This window comes from Jaculus jaculus, chromosome 18 (genome assembly GCF_020740685.1).
Source record: "Jaculus jaculus isolate mJacJac1 chromosome 18, mJacJac1.mat.Y.cur, whole genome shotgun sequence".
NCBI classification, from domain to species: Eukaryota; Metazoa; Chordata; class Mammalia; order Rodentia; family Dipodidae; genus Jaculus; species Jaculus jaculus.
The window spans coordinates 20,634,460-20,651,981 of NC_059119.1; the positions used below are offsets into that span (position 1 = coordinate 20,634,460).

At 45.6% G+C, this 17,522-nt stretch overlaps 1 protein-coding gene across 1 annotated transcript; it reads right to left on the reverse strand.

Annotated features, from left to right (window-relative positions):
- Positions 1–4,856: 4,856 nt before the first annotated feature.
- Dydc1 (DPY30 domain containing 1) lies at positions 4,857–17,403 on the reverse strand. Its single transcript, XM_004658000.1, has 6 exons — positions 17,257–17,403; positions 16,210–16,311; positions 11,321–11,398; positions 9,457–9,513; positions 7,967–8,071; positions 4,857–4,886 (listed from the first exon to the last, which is right to left on the reverse strand). The coding sequence occupies exons 1-6, from the start codon at positions 17,401–17,403 to the stop codon at positions 4,857–4,859; spliced, it is 519 nt and encodes a 172-aa protein (XP_004658057.1).
- Positions 17,404–17,522: the final 119 nt, after the last annotated feature.

Consider the following 17,522-nt stretch of genomic DNA (forward strand, 5'->3'; position numbering starts at 1 on the left):
TGGTGTGTCTATTCTCTCTATCTGCCTCCCTCCCCCGCCTCTCAAATAAATAAATAAAATATTTTAAAAATTCACTTGGGCTGTGATAGCTTTGCACTCTAATGAATAATACTGCCTTTGTATGAACACACGTTTGTGGCTCTGGAGTATATCCCTATGAGTAGAATCACTGGGCCATAGGGAATTTTAGCTGACTTCACTGAAGAACTGTTAAATCCTGTTAGCCATGGTAGCTATACCATGTAAGTTTCCCAAATTCTCCATGTCCTACTAATGAGGACAGAAGGGTATACCAAGAGGGTATGCCAGCAAGATTTACCAAGGAGAGAGCTAAGTTCCCTGTACAGAGGGAAGGAGGACTCAAAAAGAGTTGTCTTTGGCACTCAGGACTGCAATGACTTTCATAGTTTTGGAACAAGTAAGAGTAATGACTCCTATGGAAATTAGGAATTGGATAGGCGCAGGTCATGTTTGATTTACATAAATGCATCAGAGATTCTCGGACTGGTAAAGAGGTAAGATGAAATTGTGGAGGCTCAAGGGGAGGGGGCCTATCAAAATACTAAGAAAGTTGTGTGTGCAAGAAAAGGGAGGAGGGGTAGAGATGGCTCGATGGTCAAAGGCACTCGTTTGCAAAGCCTGAAGGCTGGGGTTAGATCCCCCAGCACCCATGTGAATCCAGATGCACAAAGGGGCGCATGTATCTGGAGTTTATTTGCAGAGGCAGTAAGCCCTGGCACGCATTTTTTTCTCTCTTTCTCTCATTCCCTCTATCCTTTATTCTTTCTCTCTCTTTGCTTGCAAATAAATAAAAATTAAAAAAGGAAGACCTGGGTCTGGTGTCGCATGCCTTCAATCCCAGCACTTGGGAGACAGAGGTGGGAAGATTGCTGTGAGTTCAAGGCCACCCTGAGACTACATAGCAAATTCCAGGTCAGGCTGGGCTAGAATGAGACCTTACCTTGAAAAACCAAAACAGAAAAGAATCAAAGAAATGGGGAGAAACAAGGCAAAAACATACTGTCAGCTGACTTCCTGATGAGTCAGTGTCTGACTTCCCAGCAGATCAATAGATCAATGTTTTTTCTCTCCTGGAGGGCCTGTGAACCCTGACTAAACTGCCTACAATGTGCACTACCTGGCTCCTGGTCTCCATCAATCACACATACACACGGAAATTGGGGAAGAGTTGGCAAAAGATAATACACGTTACTGATACACTTCAGAAGCTGATGTACAACTTCCCCTTGACGTTGCTGAATGTTAATACTTTTCCATTCAAGAGTCAGGGAAAATGTGTATTTGGTGCTGTTGCAGTCAGGTTTGCATTGCTGGCCGAAATCACCCGACCAAGAACAACTTGTGGGGGAAAAGGTTTATTTTGGTTTACAGGCATGAGGGGAGAAGCTCCATCATGGCAGGAGAAAACGACGGCATGAGCAGAGGATGGTCGTCACCCCCGGCCAACATCAGGTGGACAACAGGAACGGGAGAGTGCACCTAACACTGGCAAGGGGAAACTGGCTCTAACACCCATAAGCCCGCCCCCAACAAAACACCGCCTCCAGGAGACTTGAATTTCCAATTGCCATCAGCTGGGGAACCTAGCATCCAGAACACCTAAGTTTAAGGGGGACGCCTGAATCAAACCACCACAGGTCCATACCCACAAATATTTTAATAGTATCATCTTTTGCAGTGGGAAAAGATTTGTTGAATCAGCGGTGCTTACAGTCCTTTATAACTGAAATTCTTCTATGCATCTCTTCCTCTCCTGGACCCTGATCCTGGAAGCAGATCTCCCCTGGGTGGTCCTGGTTCCTAGATGACACAGGGCCCCAGATCCCAGGCTCAGATCTCCACTCCCTGGCTTCTGGTTCCCAAAGAAAACATCGGGTTAGGATCTGCCCTGCATGAACCAAAGTAGGGCATGGACCAAGACACGGGATCCAGTCATAAGCTCAGAGCAGCACCGAGACAGAGAGAGAGAGAGAGACTGGGAGAGAAAGAGAGAGAGTCTCTACTCACGAACATGAGATAGCTAAGGACAGGAGAAGGAATGGGGAGGACATCCAAAAGTATAAAAGCTCAATCCCTTCTGCAGTCCACACCAACTCAGTCAGGATCCCTCCCTGTGCTCCTGGGAACTTTTCTGTCAATGCAACCTCACTCTGCCTTGCTACACCTTGTCTTCTCATCTCCTGATTTGTTTGTTTGCTTTGTTTTTTGAGGTAGGGTCTCACTCTAGCCCAGGCTGACCTGGAATTCACTATGTAGTCCCAAGGTGGCCTCGAACTCACTGGCTATCCTCCTACCTCTCTGCCTTCTGAGTGCTGGGATTAAAGGCGTGCGCCACCATGCTCGGCTCCTGATTCTTTATCTGATGGAAAAGAAGAACCCACCCGCTAGCCCCCAGCCTTAATGTCATGCAGCGTTTGTCAGACTAGGAGCCGTTCATCCCATTGGTGTGACTTGGGTGTGTGTGTGGGGGGGGGGTCACAAAACTCTGTCTAGCTGCCGTCAACAGGAAATTCTATGGCCCTGAGAGACATCTGGGAATTGCTGGTCTATTGGTGATCTATTTCCCCTCCTCCCTCTTTCACCCTGTTCTGAGCAGGAGTGCTTCAAACAAGACTGCACCCTACCTGGAACCGAAAGGCTCCCCCCATGACCAGCTGTTGCATTGCTGTTTCCTCAAGAGAGCTGGGCCGCACTCAGGAAGCTCAGAGAGCTATGGGATTCACAAGGCCCCCTCTCTCCCCGAGCAGATACGCATTAACAGTTACTGGGGAGATGATGAGACTCTTCAGTGGAGTTGCCTGCAAGTTGGGCAGACAGCTCCAGGGATGCAGCTTTTGTGAGTTGTCACCTATGCTGGGGTGGGCTTTAAAAACAATTTTAAAAACTTATTGGAAAGAGGGATAGAGGCAGACACAGAATGAGTGAGTAGGGGTATGCCAGGGCCTCCTGCCACTGCAAGTGAACCCCAGATACATGCACCACTTTGTGCATCTAGCTTTAAGTGGGTACCTGGGAATTGAACCTGTACCATTAGGCTTTGAAACTAAGTGCCTTCAACTGCTGAGCCATCTCTCCAGCCCCTGGGGTGGCTTTTCAGCAATGCAACTGCCTGTTGAGTCACTTATTTGCTTGTAAGCAACCACAGTAAGCTCACTGGCTCACTAAGCTTAGGCAGTATCATGTCCATGGTCTATTATTGGTGCCCTATTTGGAGTGGGTATGCTTGTTCCCGTGTCCCAAGGAAAAGTCAGACTCTGCCACCCAAACCCCAGCACCTATCCACACCCTTTGAGGACTGTTCTGGTCTGTGTTTGAGCCCAAGAACTATGCTCCACCCCTCCCAGACTCCTAAGACAGAGTCTTCCTAGGCTGCGACCTGAAAGGATACAGCACCCCAGGTCTCCATCTGATTCACATGCTTGAGTGGCTGCGAATGATGGTGACCCATGGCGGACCCCCAGTGCCTGGCAGACTGAATCCCAAAGGATGCATTCAGGCCTTTCCAGCTCCCTGGGGTTTTGTTTTTGTTTTTCTGAAAACTTTACAGAACTGGTATGGTAAGATATTATTTATTTTTAAGGAAACAAATATTTTTCCTATTTAATTCCTTTTTTTCTTCCCATTTAAACAATTAGGCTGTTGCTGTTCTCATTGCCTTGGGAAAAGTATATTGTATATATAAGAACAGATTAAAAAAAAAGAAGAAGAGGAATCTCTTTGTGGAATTTCTGTTCTCATACCTGTGTCCTTAAGGGCAGAAAAGAAGCCAGGTGTGGTAGTGCATGCCTTTAATCCCAGCACTTGGGAGGCAGAGGTAGGAAGATTGCCATGAGTTCAAGGCCACTATGAGACTAGCTAGTGAATTCCAAGTCAGCCTGGACAGAGTGAGACCTTATCTCAAAAAGGACAGAAAAGGCTCCATGGACTATTGACTTGGATTTAGAACTTTGTAAAGGAAATAACAAGATTCTCCCTAAGGCCTGGGGTTTAAGTTTCAAAAAGTGTAGCTAGGATTCAGAGATATTTGCCTGCGCGCAGTGCCCCACCTACTGACCCAGAGAAATGATGCTTCCGGGCACTCCAAGACTCTGGTCTCTACTCCATTTCCCGTGTGTGGATGCTCCCTGCCTTCACAGGCCCTGAGGAGAAGACAGGACCCAGACTAGGCTTGAAGACACTCCCAGCAGGAACATGGTGGATATCCCTTCCCTAAACCAGCCACGTCATGGAGCAGTGACTGAGAGCTCCTGTGAAGGCTTTGCCTCTGCATGGAGAAAGCTTTCAGTTCATGCACAGGGGAGATGTCTTATCTCAGGTTAGCTGAGGCTCCTGGCAGCTTGTTTTCTAGAACTTTCTTTCGAGGCCATCTTGTTTGAAGCAGAGGTACACAGTCTTTCAGCTCATCTCTTGCCTCTTCAGGTTGTTTTAGCAAACTCTCTCCTGTTCCTTCAATGGACCACATAAGAAACCAGCTGAACTGTGGAATCCAACCCATCATTTTAAAAATATTTGATTTTTATTTATTTATTTGAGAAAGAAAAATAGGCAGAAAGACAGAGAGAGAGAATGAGAGAGAGAGAAAGAGAACGGGCACACCAGGGTCTCCAGCTGCTGTGAACTAACTCCAGATGCATGTCCTTGTGCAGCTGGCTCACATAGGTTCGGGGGAATTGAACCTGCCAAAATGTGTTTTAAAATTGCCCTTTGAAGCGTATTTATCAAGTTAATGGGACAAAGTAGATTTCAAGTTTGGAGGGGGAAAGTACAAATCAGGGACTTCATAATTTCGAAAGTGAAACGAGCAGAGAAATTGACTTCCCTTAGGTCGGAGGGTGCTACAAATCTTGATCCATGTTTAATGCAACCTAAAAGCAAAATTCCAAAACAAATGTACTTTACTGCCAAGAACAGATAGGAGCCAGAGGAAACAGCTTAAATGCATCCTGTGCAATCATACAAATGAAACTTGTCTGAGGATTTTGAAGAATACCCAAATGGCATATTACCATAAGTTACCTTCCCAGGGGAGTCACCATCCCATCCGTTCGCCCACTTCTCTTGCTCCCTTTCCCATCTCTCCTGAGTAGGGGTTCTCCTTTAGATACTGGAATTCCTAGTGCTCTCCCTAGCCTGCGCGGGGGGGGGGGGTGTCATCCCACACTGCACACTCCCCTCAGTACTTTGCTCCCTCCCCAAGCTAATTTCATGAATCTCTTCTGGGGGCTTTCTCCTGTCTCCTCACACCACACATGAAGTGCTCTTGGCCATTTTTTTTTTTTATTTACTTATTTGAGAGAAAGACAGATAGAGGGAGAGAGAGAGAGAATGGGCGCACCAGGGCCTCCAGCCACCGCAAACGAACTCCAGATGCGTGCGCCCCCTTGTGCATCTGGCTAACGTGGGACCTGGGGAACCAAGCCTTGAACCGCGGTCCTTAGGCTTCACAGGCAAGCGCTTAACCGCTAAGCCATCTCTCCAGCCCGCTCTTGGCCATTTTCACCTGTGAATCTCAGAGTCACCTGAGAGTCAAGCCACCCCTATCGAAACTGCCTTTCTCCAAAACCCTGTCTTTATTCCTTATGCGCATCAACTCATCCAGCTCAGCTCTCCAAGGAAGAAGCTGGGTTTCATCCTTGACTCCATCTCTCCTTTTTCTTTTTTTTTTTTTTTTAACTTTTTTGTTCATTTTTATTTTTTTGAGAGCGACAGACAGAGAGAGAAAGAGGCAGAGAGAGAGAGAGAGACAGAGAGAATGGGCGCAACAGGGCCTCCAGCCACTGCAGATGAACTCCAGACGCATGCGCCCCCTTGTGCATCTGGCTAACGTGGGTGCTGGGGAGTCGAGCCTCGAACCGGGGTTCTTAGGCTTCACAGGCAAGCACTTAACCACTAAGCCATCTCTCCAGCCCAGCCATCTCTCCTTTTTCTACTGAGACAAACCCCAGTCCACTCTGCTCTGTGTTGTCCGGCCCTAGTCGTCTTACTACGTCTGAAACGCTGCAGCTTTCTCCTACGTGGTCTGTCTTCAGGGTGGGCTCCAGGCCAACCCTCCACCTTGTAAAACCACAGATCTAATCTGTGTATCCTTCCCGTAGCTCCCACTGTTACTATGTCCAAACTTCTTAATCCATCGTGCAGGACTCAGTGCCTTTCCCCCTCTCCGGCTTTAAGTCTCACCACACCTCTAGCTCTGGGCGACCCAGGCAGACATTAACCTGGACGGCTTCAGGCCCTTGATGGCATCTTGCGCTCTCCTATCAACCTCTGGGCTCATCTCAGGCCAAGACATTGAATCTTATGCACTTGACTTGACAAGGTCACGTCTCCCAGTTCTGTCCCTCATGGATAGCACCTTGCCACTGGTCCGTGGCTCCCAAAGGTAAGCAGTATAGTTAGTATTACTTAATACTGTTTCTAGCTTCCTTTGAGGTGCCAAATGATACCAGGCATTGAATAGAAATTTACCCCAGGCTGTTTAGCGTCCTTCCAGCCCCACTTCCTGAAGAGCTCTTGGAAACACGTTAAGCCATCTGTATCTTATTCTCTCTGGATTACTACCAAAGCCTAAAGGGTCTGCTCACACTCACCTCCCCCACTCTTGTCCCCACACCAGCCAGATGATGAACCTAACTCTGACCTGGCCTCTATGGCCTGCGGGAAAACATCGAGGCCCGTGAGCAGGAATTAAAAGGCCTTTCCGGATCGGGCTCCTGCTCTCTTCCCATCTCTTCCTCATGCTCTGGAGCTCACTCTGTACTCCCCGCCCCCCACCTGGATCCTCACTCTCTGCCTGGACGCTTCCTCGGCATCCCCTCCACGACACTGAGCAGCGGTCACCTGCTTTCGTCTGGAGCCTCGGTGTCAGAACCTTACTTAGGTGGGTTCCTCCACCGTCCGCACGTCCGCCTCCTCAGTGCACACAGAACCAAGTGGCCCCTGTGCCTTCCTGTCAGGACAGTCCCAGCACACCTGCTTATCTGGCTTGGTCATTCATTGCTCCTCTATTCCTTCATAAAAGCACAGATGTCCTGTTCATTCTAACAATCACCGTCAAATACTGCTCTCATTGCAGGTTGCCCCTCGAGGCAGCCAACTCCACAGAGTAAAACCTGGCTGATTCTCAGTTTATCTAGCACAGTGCTCGGGGAACAAAGAAATCACAACAAGATTGTTAAACAGTCAGATGCACCCACTGACTGCAAAAGCATACATTCTCATTAGGATATTTCTGCTGCCAGGTCTTTCTCCCAAAAACCTAGATGGTTCTCTTCCCACCTCACCCTCCAAATGTAAAGATTATGTCTGCCACAGCATTATTTTTGCATGTGTATTTTGAAGATATTTTGATGATTCTGAAGTACACAGATACAAAGGGTATAGGCATAGACAGGTAGGGAGATGCAGTTTGAGTAGATGAGTGGGTAGAACCATGACACTTCATAGACGGGCAGAATGCCCATTAACCAAAAAATTACGTGTTTATGTGTGGAACCCAACTGTCAAGGTTTGTGTGAATGTTAACAAGGGGGTGTGACAGTGAGTGTGGGCTATGTCTGCAGATAGGAAGCCGCGAGAGGGGAAGAGAGGTAATGAGAAGGGGAGGAGAGGATCAAAAGGAAACATGGACTATGAAAGTAGAAAAGAGGCCATATTGGTAGGGGGGAATATGTGGGGAAGGAAAAGAGGAGAAAAAAGGGGGAAATGAAACAAAAAAGTTCTTTGAAAATACCATAAGGAAACTTAATTCTTTGTACAATGATTTAAAAAAATCAATAAATATTTATTTTATTGCTGACCAAAAAATATATATTTATTTGGTCAGCAGCCAGCCAACCTGGCCTCACATGACTAAACTTTATGAAAGTAAAAGCACATGCATGCACTCGCGCGCACACACACACACACACACACAGATCTGGTATTCATGAAACATCTTGGTACTTACATCGGATAACATGGGTTCGTCGAGTTCCTCCACTCGGCTCAAGTTGGGCGCGCCGTATCGATCGCTGATCTCAGCGAGGGTTTTCCTTGACTCTATCCTTTCTTCCTACAGCCATAAAACTCGCTCTTACTTTCACATGGCTTCAAAATTCACATGCAACCTTTCTTCCAAGTTTGATATGGAATTTCTGAATTACGACATTAAGTCTAACTCTGTTAATTAGTGAAAATAACCCATACCCATCAATGGGAAGAAAATCCTAGTAATGAGCACCACAATTTCTAAAAATACATTCAGAATTTTTAAAAATGTAATTTGTAAGTGATTCTGTGGGACACTATAACAGGAAATTCTAGCATTTAAAACTACAAGCACAAGGCTAGGTGTGGTGGTGCACGCCTTTAATCCTAGCACTAGGGCGGCAGACATAGGAGGACTGCCATGAGTTCGAGGCCACCCTGAGACTACATAGTGCATGCCAGGTCAGCCTGAGCTAGAGTAAGATCCTACCTCGAAAAACAAAAACAAAACAAAGCAAAAATACAAGTGCACAGTGGGTATTCATTTTTTTATCCACTTAAGAGATTTTGCTTCAAAGCAATTTATACTTGTGACCTATCACTAATTATATATATATGTATGTATTTGTATGTATATGTATTTGTATTTATATATACATATATTATATATATAAATATAAATATAATATATTTGGACTTTCAATTTTGGGGGAAGATCTAGGGTGTGTGTATGTGGTATATGTGGTTTGTGCACGTCTGTGTGTATGTGTGCACAGATGTGTACTTCCAATGTACATGTATGTGGAGGCCAGAGAAGGACATTGGGTGTCCTCCCCTAGAGCCCTCCCGCCTTACTTTCCCGAGGCAGGGTCTCTCACTGAACCTGGAACTGGATGTTTTTCTGTTAGGCTGTCTCACCGGCAGGTAACAACAACCCTCCTGTCTCCATTTCCCCGACCCCACCAGGCTGGGCTTCGTGCGGCCATGCCTGGTGTATGGATCCAGCACTGGGATTAAGCTCAGGTCTTCACACTTGTGCAGCAAGCAGTCTTACCACTGAACCACCTTGCCAACCCCTTGTTTTTTTGTTTTTTTTTTTTTTAAGACAGAGACTCAGGATGCAGCCCAGGCTGGCCTGGAACTCACAATCTTCCTGCCTCAGCCTCGCAAGTGCTGTGATTACAGATGTGTGCGTAACGTCATTAAATCTTAGGTACTGGCCAGACATGATGGCGCACACCTTTAATCCCAGCACCCGGGAGGCAAAGGTGGGAGGATCACTGTGAGTTCGAGGCCACCCTGAGTCTGCAGAGTGAGATCCAGCCTGGGCTACAGCAAGACTTTACCTCGAGAAAACAAAAACAAAACAACATCAAAAAACCTTTTAGCTACTGATGCATAAAGCAAGGATCTTTTTATTCCAGGCTCTCTATTAATGAAACATAACATAGAGAAGCTTTTCCTTCTCACCTCTGAAATTAGCCAATCCTCGTCCCTAGCTGTGTTATCCATGTACATTGCTGCCTCCTAGGGTACATAAAAGTTAAGAAAACTCTTAGAATACACAGCGCTTAATTCCATCTTTAGTTTTCAAGCATTTTGAGTTTTATATAGTGCTATGACCAGATCAATAGCAAAAACAATGTCCTTCTGGAAGAAGTGGTCTAAATACATTCCAACACAACACTGTGGCTCACAGTTTTACTTAATACTCAATGCTAATAGACCACTATGCTTATTTATAAACTTGAGTCAAATATACTTTTTGCAATTGGTGTGGGCGTTATGGTGAGTGTGGGCTATGCGTGGGTATATGTGCCCGTGTGGGACTGAGTGTGCCCTCCTTTGGGGGGCACGCACTTGCCAGAAGAGAACATGAGGTGTCCCACTTCATGGCTCTTCTGCCTGTTCTTACTTGAGCCCAAGCCTCTTATCCCCAGGCCTGTTGCGTTCTTGTTTTGCAAGCCCTAGTGATGCTCCAGTCTCTGCTGCCCACACCACCGTAAGACCCTTGTGGCCAGGCCGAGCTGGTCACGTGAGTCCTGGGGATCAAACTCCAGCAGTTTTCCAAAGCCGCCTCGGGCGCTCATGCTTGCACAGGAAGCGCTCTTCACCACTGAGCCATCTCTCCAGCCCTGTAATGAAAACTTTAAGAAACTAAAAGGATTTGAAACATCACAACTGAAGCTGAAGAGAGAGCTCAGAGGTTAAGGAAAGTGCCTACAGAGCCTAATGACCCGGATGCGATTCCCCAGTACCTACGTAAAGCCAGATGCACAAAGTGGTGCATGCACCTGGAGTTCGCTGCAGCAGCTAGAGGACCTCATGCACCCTTTCTCTCTCTTTCTCTCTCTCTCTCTCTCTCTCTCATCTCTCTCTGCTTGCAAGTAAATGAATAAAAATTAGAAAGTGCAGCAAAAACATCAGCAAATGTCCAAAGTGATGAAATGAAAGTTTTGCTAAAAATCAGAATAGTATTGCTCAGATGGTTCAGTGGTTCAAGGAGCTTGCTTGCGGGCAAAGCATGGCAGCCTGTCTGGCTAAATGCATATATTATGCTTATGAAACTGCCCGCTAAACACTTCTTTTAATGTTAGTACCCATATATTAATGCTACTCTCACTTTTGCTTAGAGAGGCTTCTCTTTTCAGATGCCGGTGACCTCTGGGATGACTCAGAAGGCACCATAGTGCTGAGAAGAAGTGACAGAGGAGTGCTCAGTACTGAGACATCCTATCACACCCTCCACGGCTCAGGGTCCATTGCAGAAGAGATGGCTGGAAGAATGTTAGAGCCAAAGGAAGGATGGGGCTCCTTACAATGCCCTCTTCTAGACACAAAATGGCCTGAGTACGCATGACCTCGCAGTGCTTGGCACTACCTACCCAAGTCCCTCAAAACAGGAGGAAAAGATGATGACATCAAAATAAAAGAAAGACTGGGCTGGAGAGATGGCTTAGCGGTTAAGCGCTTGCCTGTGAAGCCTAAGGACCCCGGTTTGAGGCTCGGTTCCCCAGGTCCCACGTTGGCCAGATGCACAAGAGGGCGCATGCGTCTGGAGTTCGTTTGCAGAGGCTGGAAGCCCTGGCGCGCCCATTCCCTCTCTCTCCCTCTATCTATCTTTCTCTCTGTGTCTGTCGCTTTCAAATACATTAAAAAAATAAATAAATAAAAAATAAAAGAAAAACTGATTGAGAGGGGGAGGGGATATGAGGGAGAGGGGATTTGCGAAGGGCAAAGTAGGGAATTATTATCATTTATTGTCTGTAATTACAGAAGTTGTCAATTAAAACAGAACTGTAAATAAGCAGACATGTCAAAACCCTCAACTTACCCTTTGTGATTGCTGCCCAGCTCTCTGAAGTTCTTCCTCTTTCTGCCTCTCCATCTCCTGCTGGATTGCCAGCTGTTGCTAAGTATCACAGACACAAAACCACATTACAGCTGGACAGACAGCCGCTGCCACCAAGTGACCTGAGTGCTCTTTTCACTGGGCTGTTGCTTTGCTTTTTTTTTTTTTTTTTGAGACAGGGTCTCATGCTGCCCAGGAATTTCTCTACATAGCCAAGAATGACCTTGAATTTCTGACCTTCCCACCTGCCTGTACATCCCGAGGGCTGGGGTGACAGACATGTACTGCCACACCCAGTGTATGTGGCACCCAGGGCTTTATGCACTCGAGGCAAGCGCTTTACCAACTGAGCCACATCTCCCACCTGGTATGAAGAGAGTTAATCATTGCTTTTTTTACTTTGTTTTTGAGGTAGGGTCTCACTCTAGTCCAGGTTGATCTGGAATTCACTATATAGTTTCAGGGTGTCCTCGAACTCACTGTGATCCTCCTACCTGTGCCTCCCGAGTGCTGGGACTAAAGGCGTGCGCCACCTGTCCAGCCCATAAGTAAAGTTTTGTTATGCTTACTTGCTTATGAATAGCGTGACTGCTTTTCCTGCTACAGCAGAGCTATGTCGCGGCCGCAGAGACCACGTGTAGCACCGCCTGGCTTCACACTGGTGACCTGAACGCTTACGAGTCACGCAGGCAATGTTGTGCCCTGGCAGTGTTTGGTGTCACCATGCTGAAACATTTTAAAAAATAATCCCCATCACAACAAAGTGAGGAAGGAGCTGGGAAGTAGGACCCCATGCCTCTAATCCCAGATTTTGGGAGCCTGAGCTGGGAAGATCAAAAGTCGGAGGCCAGTCTGGATATATAGTGAGACCCTGCCTCAGTAACACAAAACTAAAATAAGAAATGAACTTGAAATGGTGCACATCGAAAGCACAGTGGAGTGTGGGTTATATCTACCTTAAATTGCAAAATATTTTATACAATAACACTGTGCTAAAAAGAATTCAGTTCATGTCAATATCCACAGATCAAACATGCATCCTAATATTCTAAACTCATATGAAAGCAAAGGTTGGAACGAAATAAGGAAATTTAGAAAGAATTATCACAGAATTTCTTCACACAAAAAAATTAAAGGTGAAAACAGGGCTGTAACAAAAAGTTCATATGTCCAGGTCAGCCTGAGCTAGAGTGAGACCCTACCTTGATTAAAATAAAACAAAAGTTCATATGTTCTCCAAGCAAGGAACTATTTTCGTCAACCGTGAGTTAAATAAAACAAGTTTACCTTCAATATTAATTTGTTTAGGTTACTAGCTATTTGGTGATGGCAGTTGCTAAAAGACTTGGCTTTGGGAGCAATAATCAAAGGTCACTTACAAACGCCAAGTGATTTTGAATCTTTTCCCTCAGCTTGTTGACTTTTTTTTTTTTTTTAGTTTTTTGAGGTAGGGTTTCACTCTAGCCCAGGCTGACCTGGAATTCACTCTGTAGTCTCAGGATGGCCTTGAACTCACGTTGATCCTCCTACCTCTGCCTCCCAAGTACTGGGATTAAAGGTGTGCGCCACCACGCCTGGCTTGATTTTCTTTTTTTTTTTTTTTGACACAATCTTGTTATATAGCTCAGGCTAGCCTGAGGCTCAAGACCCTCCTGCCTCAATCTTCCACCCCAGGGATTACAGAGAAGCAATAACGTGCCTTTTTTCTGTTCTTTGATGAGCGATAAATGTTCTCAAGATTGCCCAGGCTCTGAGTTTGGAGTTTTCACAGGAGGAAGCCAGAGACGCCCTACCTCTGGTTTATGCATTGTAGGGGACACCGGGAAATCTTTCTTTTCACCTCTGCCCCACTCCCTAGCCATTGGTCTCCCTCTCTTCTTGTTTATTTCTGCTCATAAATTTAGTCTTAAAAAAAAAAAGTTTAGGGCTGGAGAGATGGCTTAGCAGTTAAGCACTTGCCTGTGAAGCCTAAGGAGCCTAAGGCTCAATTCCCTAGGACCCACGTTAGCCAGATGCACAAGGGGGTGAACGTGTCTGGAGTTCTTTTGCAGTGGCTAGAGGCCATGGCGCACCCATTCTTTCTCTCTCTGTTGCTCTCAAATAAATAAATAAAAATGAACAAAAATTTTTTTTAAAAAAAGTTTAGAGAGACTTTATTAGTTTGAGAGAAGGAAAGAGGAGAGATTAAAAAGAACTCCTGCCCATGAGAAGGCAGGAGAGGGTAAAACCCATCTAGAGACTCAAAATGGGGTCACTTATAGGTTCTGAATGGGGGCTGAGCTAACTGGCCATGATGCCAACTTTGGGGGCGCTGAGCTTAACCAACCACAATGGCAAGTTCAGGTTTATTCCTCCCACAAACCCACTCTTTTAACTGTCCTTAAAAATCTCCTGCAACCTGGGTGTGGTGGCTCATGCCTTTAATCCCAGCACTCTGAAGGCAAAGGTAGGAGGATCACCATGTTATCTTCTATGTACTATGATATAGGCATTGGGCTCAACACCAAGCAGATTCGCTCTGCTGGTCAACATGGCTAGAGAAATGCCAATTTCTTGTGTTGACAAATCTTATCTAAGTGTCAGAACACATCTAGTCCCTTTCAGAGCTCCCTTCCCCTGAGCTGAGCTGAGGCAACCTTGAATTATAACTTACTCTCTTATCCATGTGCCTTCCTGCTTCACCCCAACCCTGTCTGCTGCTGCACAGGAACAACTCTTTATTGCCAGGGAAACCCCAGGCCCCCTGGGTCAAGACGCTGGGTCCTATCCAGTACCTCTGTGGTTCCCAGCAGAGAGGCTGAGCCACCACAGAGTAAAAGCTGACCTCCCCCCTGAGAAGTTACAAAAGCAAGACACCCTTTGTCCTTTGTCAGCTGAAACTGCTCTCTGGCTTCAGTGACCTCACCACACTAGGTACTAGCCCTCTGTGGTGGTTTGAATGTGAATGTATGTTCACCATGGCCTCAGGGATTTTTTTAAAAATATATTTCTTTATTTGAGAGAGAGAAGGAGGGAGAGAGAGAGAGAGAGGAGAGAGAGAGAGAGGGAGGGAGGAGAGAGAATGGGCACACCAGGGCCTCCAGCCACTGCAAACGAACTCCAGATGCATGCGCCCCCTTGTGCATCTGGCTTATGTGGGTCCTGGGGAGTCGAACTGGGACCCTTTGGCTTTGCAGGCAAACACCTTAACTGCTAAGTCATCTCTCCAGCCCCCAGGGATTTTTTTTTAAATTAGGGCTGAACTTCCTACTTAAGGAAGTGTCACTGAGGAGGCTATTGATGCTGGCTGACTGGTATTGGTTTTTCTTTCTTCTGTGGAGGCTTCCACGGAGGTGAGCCAGCTTCTTCCACCGTGGTTGAACTTCTCCTGAACTCTGGAAGCCTGAAATAATCCCTTTCCTCCCATAAACTGCTTCTGGCCAGGTGTTTGTCCCAGCAATGAGAAAGTAACTACAACACCTCCTTTCTAAACCTTTTCCCCCAAAGAAAGACACCTGTCTCAGTGTCTCTCTACCAAACTGGCCCTTGTTTTCAATCAGCATCTTTCTTCTAGTACGTCCACATTAAGTAAGAAGTCGATGTGTCAAAGAAAGTGAAGTGTCCTCTCACTGTGATCTAAGCGCCTTGGAGGAGGAGAGATGGCTGGGAAGCCTCCTTATTCTGATAGGTTAGGAACAGATCCAGCCTTAAGAGCTTTAAAAGAAAGGATGAGTCCTCATTCAAAAGTGCAGCTGGGACTGGAGAGATGGCTTAGTGGTTAAGGGGCTTGCCTGTGAAGCCTACGGACCCAAGTTCAACTCTCCAGATCCCACATAAGGTAGATGCATGAAGGTGAGGCAAGTGCAAGGTTGCACATGCTCACTAGGTGGCGCAAGTGTCTGGCATTCAATTGCAGTGGCTGAGACCCTGGTGTACCAATTCTCTCTAAAAAAGAATTTTGCCTGGACCAGAGTGAGACCCTACCTCGGAAAAAAAAAAAAAAAAAAAAAGAGAATTTTACTTTTTAAAGTGCAGCTGCAGTCCCAAGGACAAGTTGACATACAACTCAACACATCACAACCTCCACCCGAGAGTAAGTCCCAGTGAAGATGAAGAAGTAGCCAGGCAGGCTTTGAACAGTTTTGCTGTGGGTCTAGGAGCCTTTCTGTCTAGACATTTCTACTTTGGCATTGAGGATGGGAGATTTGTCTGAGACACTCTGTGAGGTCTGGATTTTTCTTTTGATTCATATTTGCAAATAGTAGGCTTCTATCCATTTTTAAGTAAGGGCATGGTGGTCGAGACTGTAAAGTGAAATACTCGTATAACAGAAGTGGCGCAGTGGCTTACATGACGAAACTTCAGATATTTGCTGTGAATTTAGTTTAGAAGCCATGCTAAGAAGCCATGCTAAAACTGTCCCTTATGCAGTGTAGGCCTCATGACCCCTCCAATCTTTGCCTTACCAACATCTTTAGCTCCCCAGCCCTATCACTCCAGATCTACTTCAAAGCAAGGGTCTGCCTTCCCCAAAAGGAAAAAAAAAATAAATCTACTATTGGAGAAAATCACATAATCATAATCATGCCGCCAAGCCAATAGCACGATTATGAATGCTTGGTCTCCAAATGCTACTAACCCTCCCCTAGTAAACCTTGTCCCCCCAAGTAAGAAGGCCGTCTCAGTGTGTCTATCCCCTTGGCTTCTCCCCACCACAGCACATGCTCTGTGTTGTCCTTTTACCTCCTGCTGCTGCTTCTCCAGCAAAGAAAGATGGTGACATCATCAGAGAGCCATAGTCAAGTGACTAGATTTGGGGAGTACGTCACCATTTGGGTTGCGCTACACGAAAGAACACATTCCAGCCACCCCCGAGCTCTTCCCTGTCTCACCTGCTGAAACAGCATCTCTTCTGCTCTGAGCTGCTCCGAGATCTCCTGCTCCATCAGAGCTAGCATCCTCTCCTGTTCCAGCTTGGCCATTTCCTCCTGCCTCTAGCATTGGTTAAAAAAAATACATAAAAACAAAAGCACATGGCTTATTAGAGGTCCAATAACATGTAAGCACCTAAACATCAAAGCAGAAGTCGTTCAGTTTTTTTTAATCCTTTCTACTTTTATATATTGTCCAAAGTTTTTTTTTTTAAATTATACATATATATTAGGTTTTCCAAGGGAGGGTCTCACTGTAGCTCAGGCTGATCTGGAATTCACTATGTAGTCTCAGGGTGGCCTCAAACTCACAATGATCCTCCTACCTCTGCCTCCTGAGTGCTGGGATTAAAGGAGTACGCCACCACGCCCAGCTCTTAAAAATATTTTCATTTATGAAAATACTTAGTAGCAGAGGCCAGTAAGTTGAAAAGGAGACATAAAGGGTGGAGAAAGGAAGGGAGGAGGATACTTAATAGGTTGATATTGTATATATGTAATTACAATGATTGTAATGGGGAGGTAATATGATTGAGAATGGAATTTCAAACGGGAAAGTGTGGGGGTGGGGAGGGTGGGAATTACCATGGGATATATTTTATAATCATGGAAAATGTTAATAAAAATTTTAAAAAAAAAGTGATGCACAATTATAACAAAAAAAAAATATTTTCATTTATTTGTGTGTGTGTGTGTGTGTGTGTAAGAGAGAGAATGAATGAATAAATGAGTATGCCGGGGTTTCCTGCCTCTGCAAGTGAACTCCAGACAACATGTGCTACTTTGTGCATCTGGTTTTATGTGGGTACTGGGGAGCTGAATCTGGGCCATCAGTTTTGAAAACAAGTGTCCTTAACCACTGAGCTATCAGCCCCAAAGTTTTTATATAATAAACATACTTGTAATAGAAAAACATTTAAATTTTTTTAAAATACAAATTAATGAAAAGCAATGGTATTTAATCATTATTAAGGTCTTCTAGCTTTCTATGAGGAGATCCACACTTACCTGTTTCTCTATGATCTCATTTTCCTTATACTTGTAAATCCACAGGGCTAGATATTCAACTGGATCCACTGGGCGAGTTCTTGCCACCTCTGCGAGACCTTGAGTCAGACAGGTTCCAAGGCACCCTCGAAGATATGTTGACTCCATTTCTAAATTGTAAAATTATTTTTAAATCTGAAATAATGTGCATCATTGCAGAAAGTTTTCCACAAAAGGTACAATAATAGCAAAGTCCAGTGAGGCCATCGGAGCAGTCCAACCTTGTC

Excerpts from the sequence above, each read along its gene's own strand:
- Dydc1 (XM_004658000.1), bottom strand. The coding sequence starts at position 17,403 with ATGGAGTCAACATATCTTCGAGGGTGCCTTGGAACCTGTCTGACTCAA. Across the intron at positions 16,312-17,256 it reads ATGAGATCATAGAGAAACAG|AGGCAGGAGGAAATGGCCAA; the intron begins GTAAGTGTGGAT and ends AACCAATGCTAG. Across the intron at positions 9,514-11,320 it reads CTGGGCAGCAATCACAAAGG|GAGGCAGCAATGTACATGGA; the intron begins GTAAGTTGAGGG and ends TATGTACCCTAG.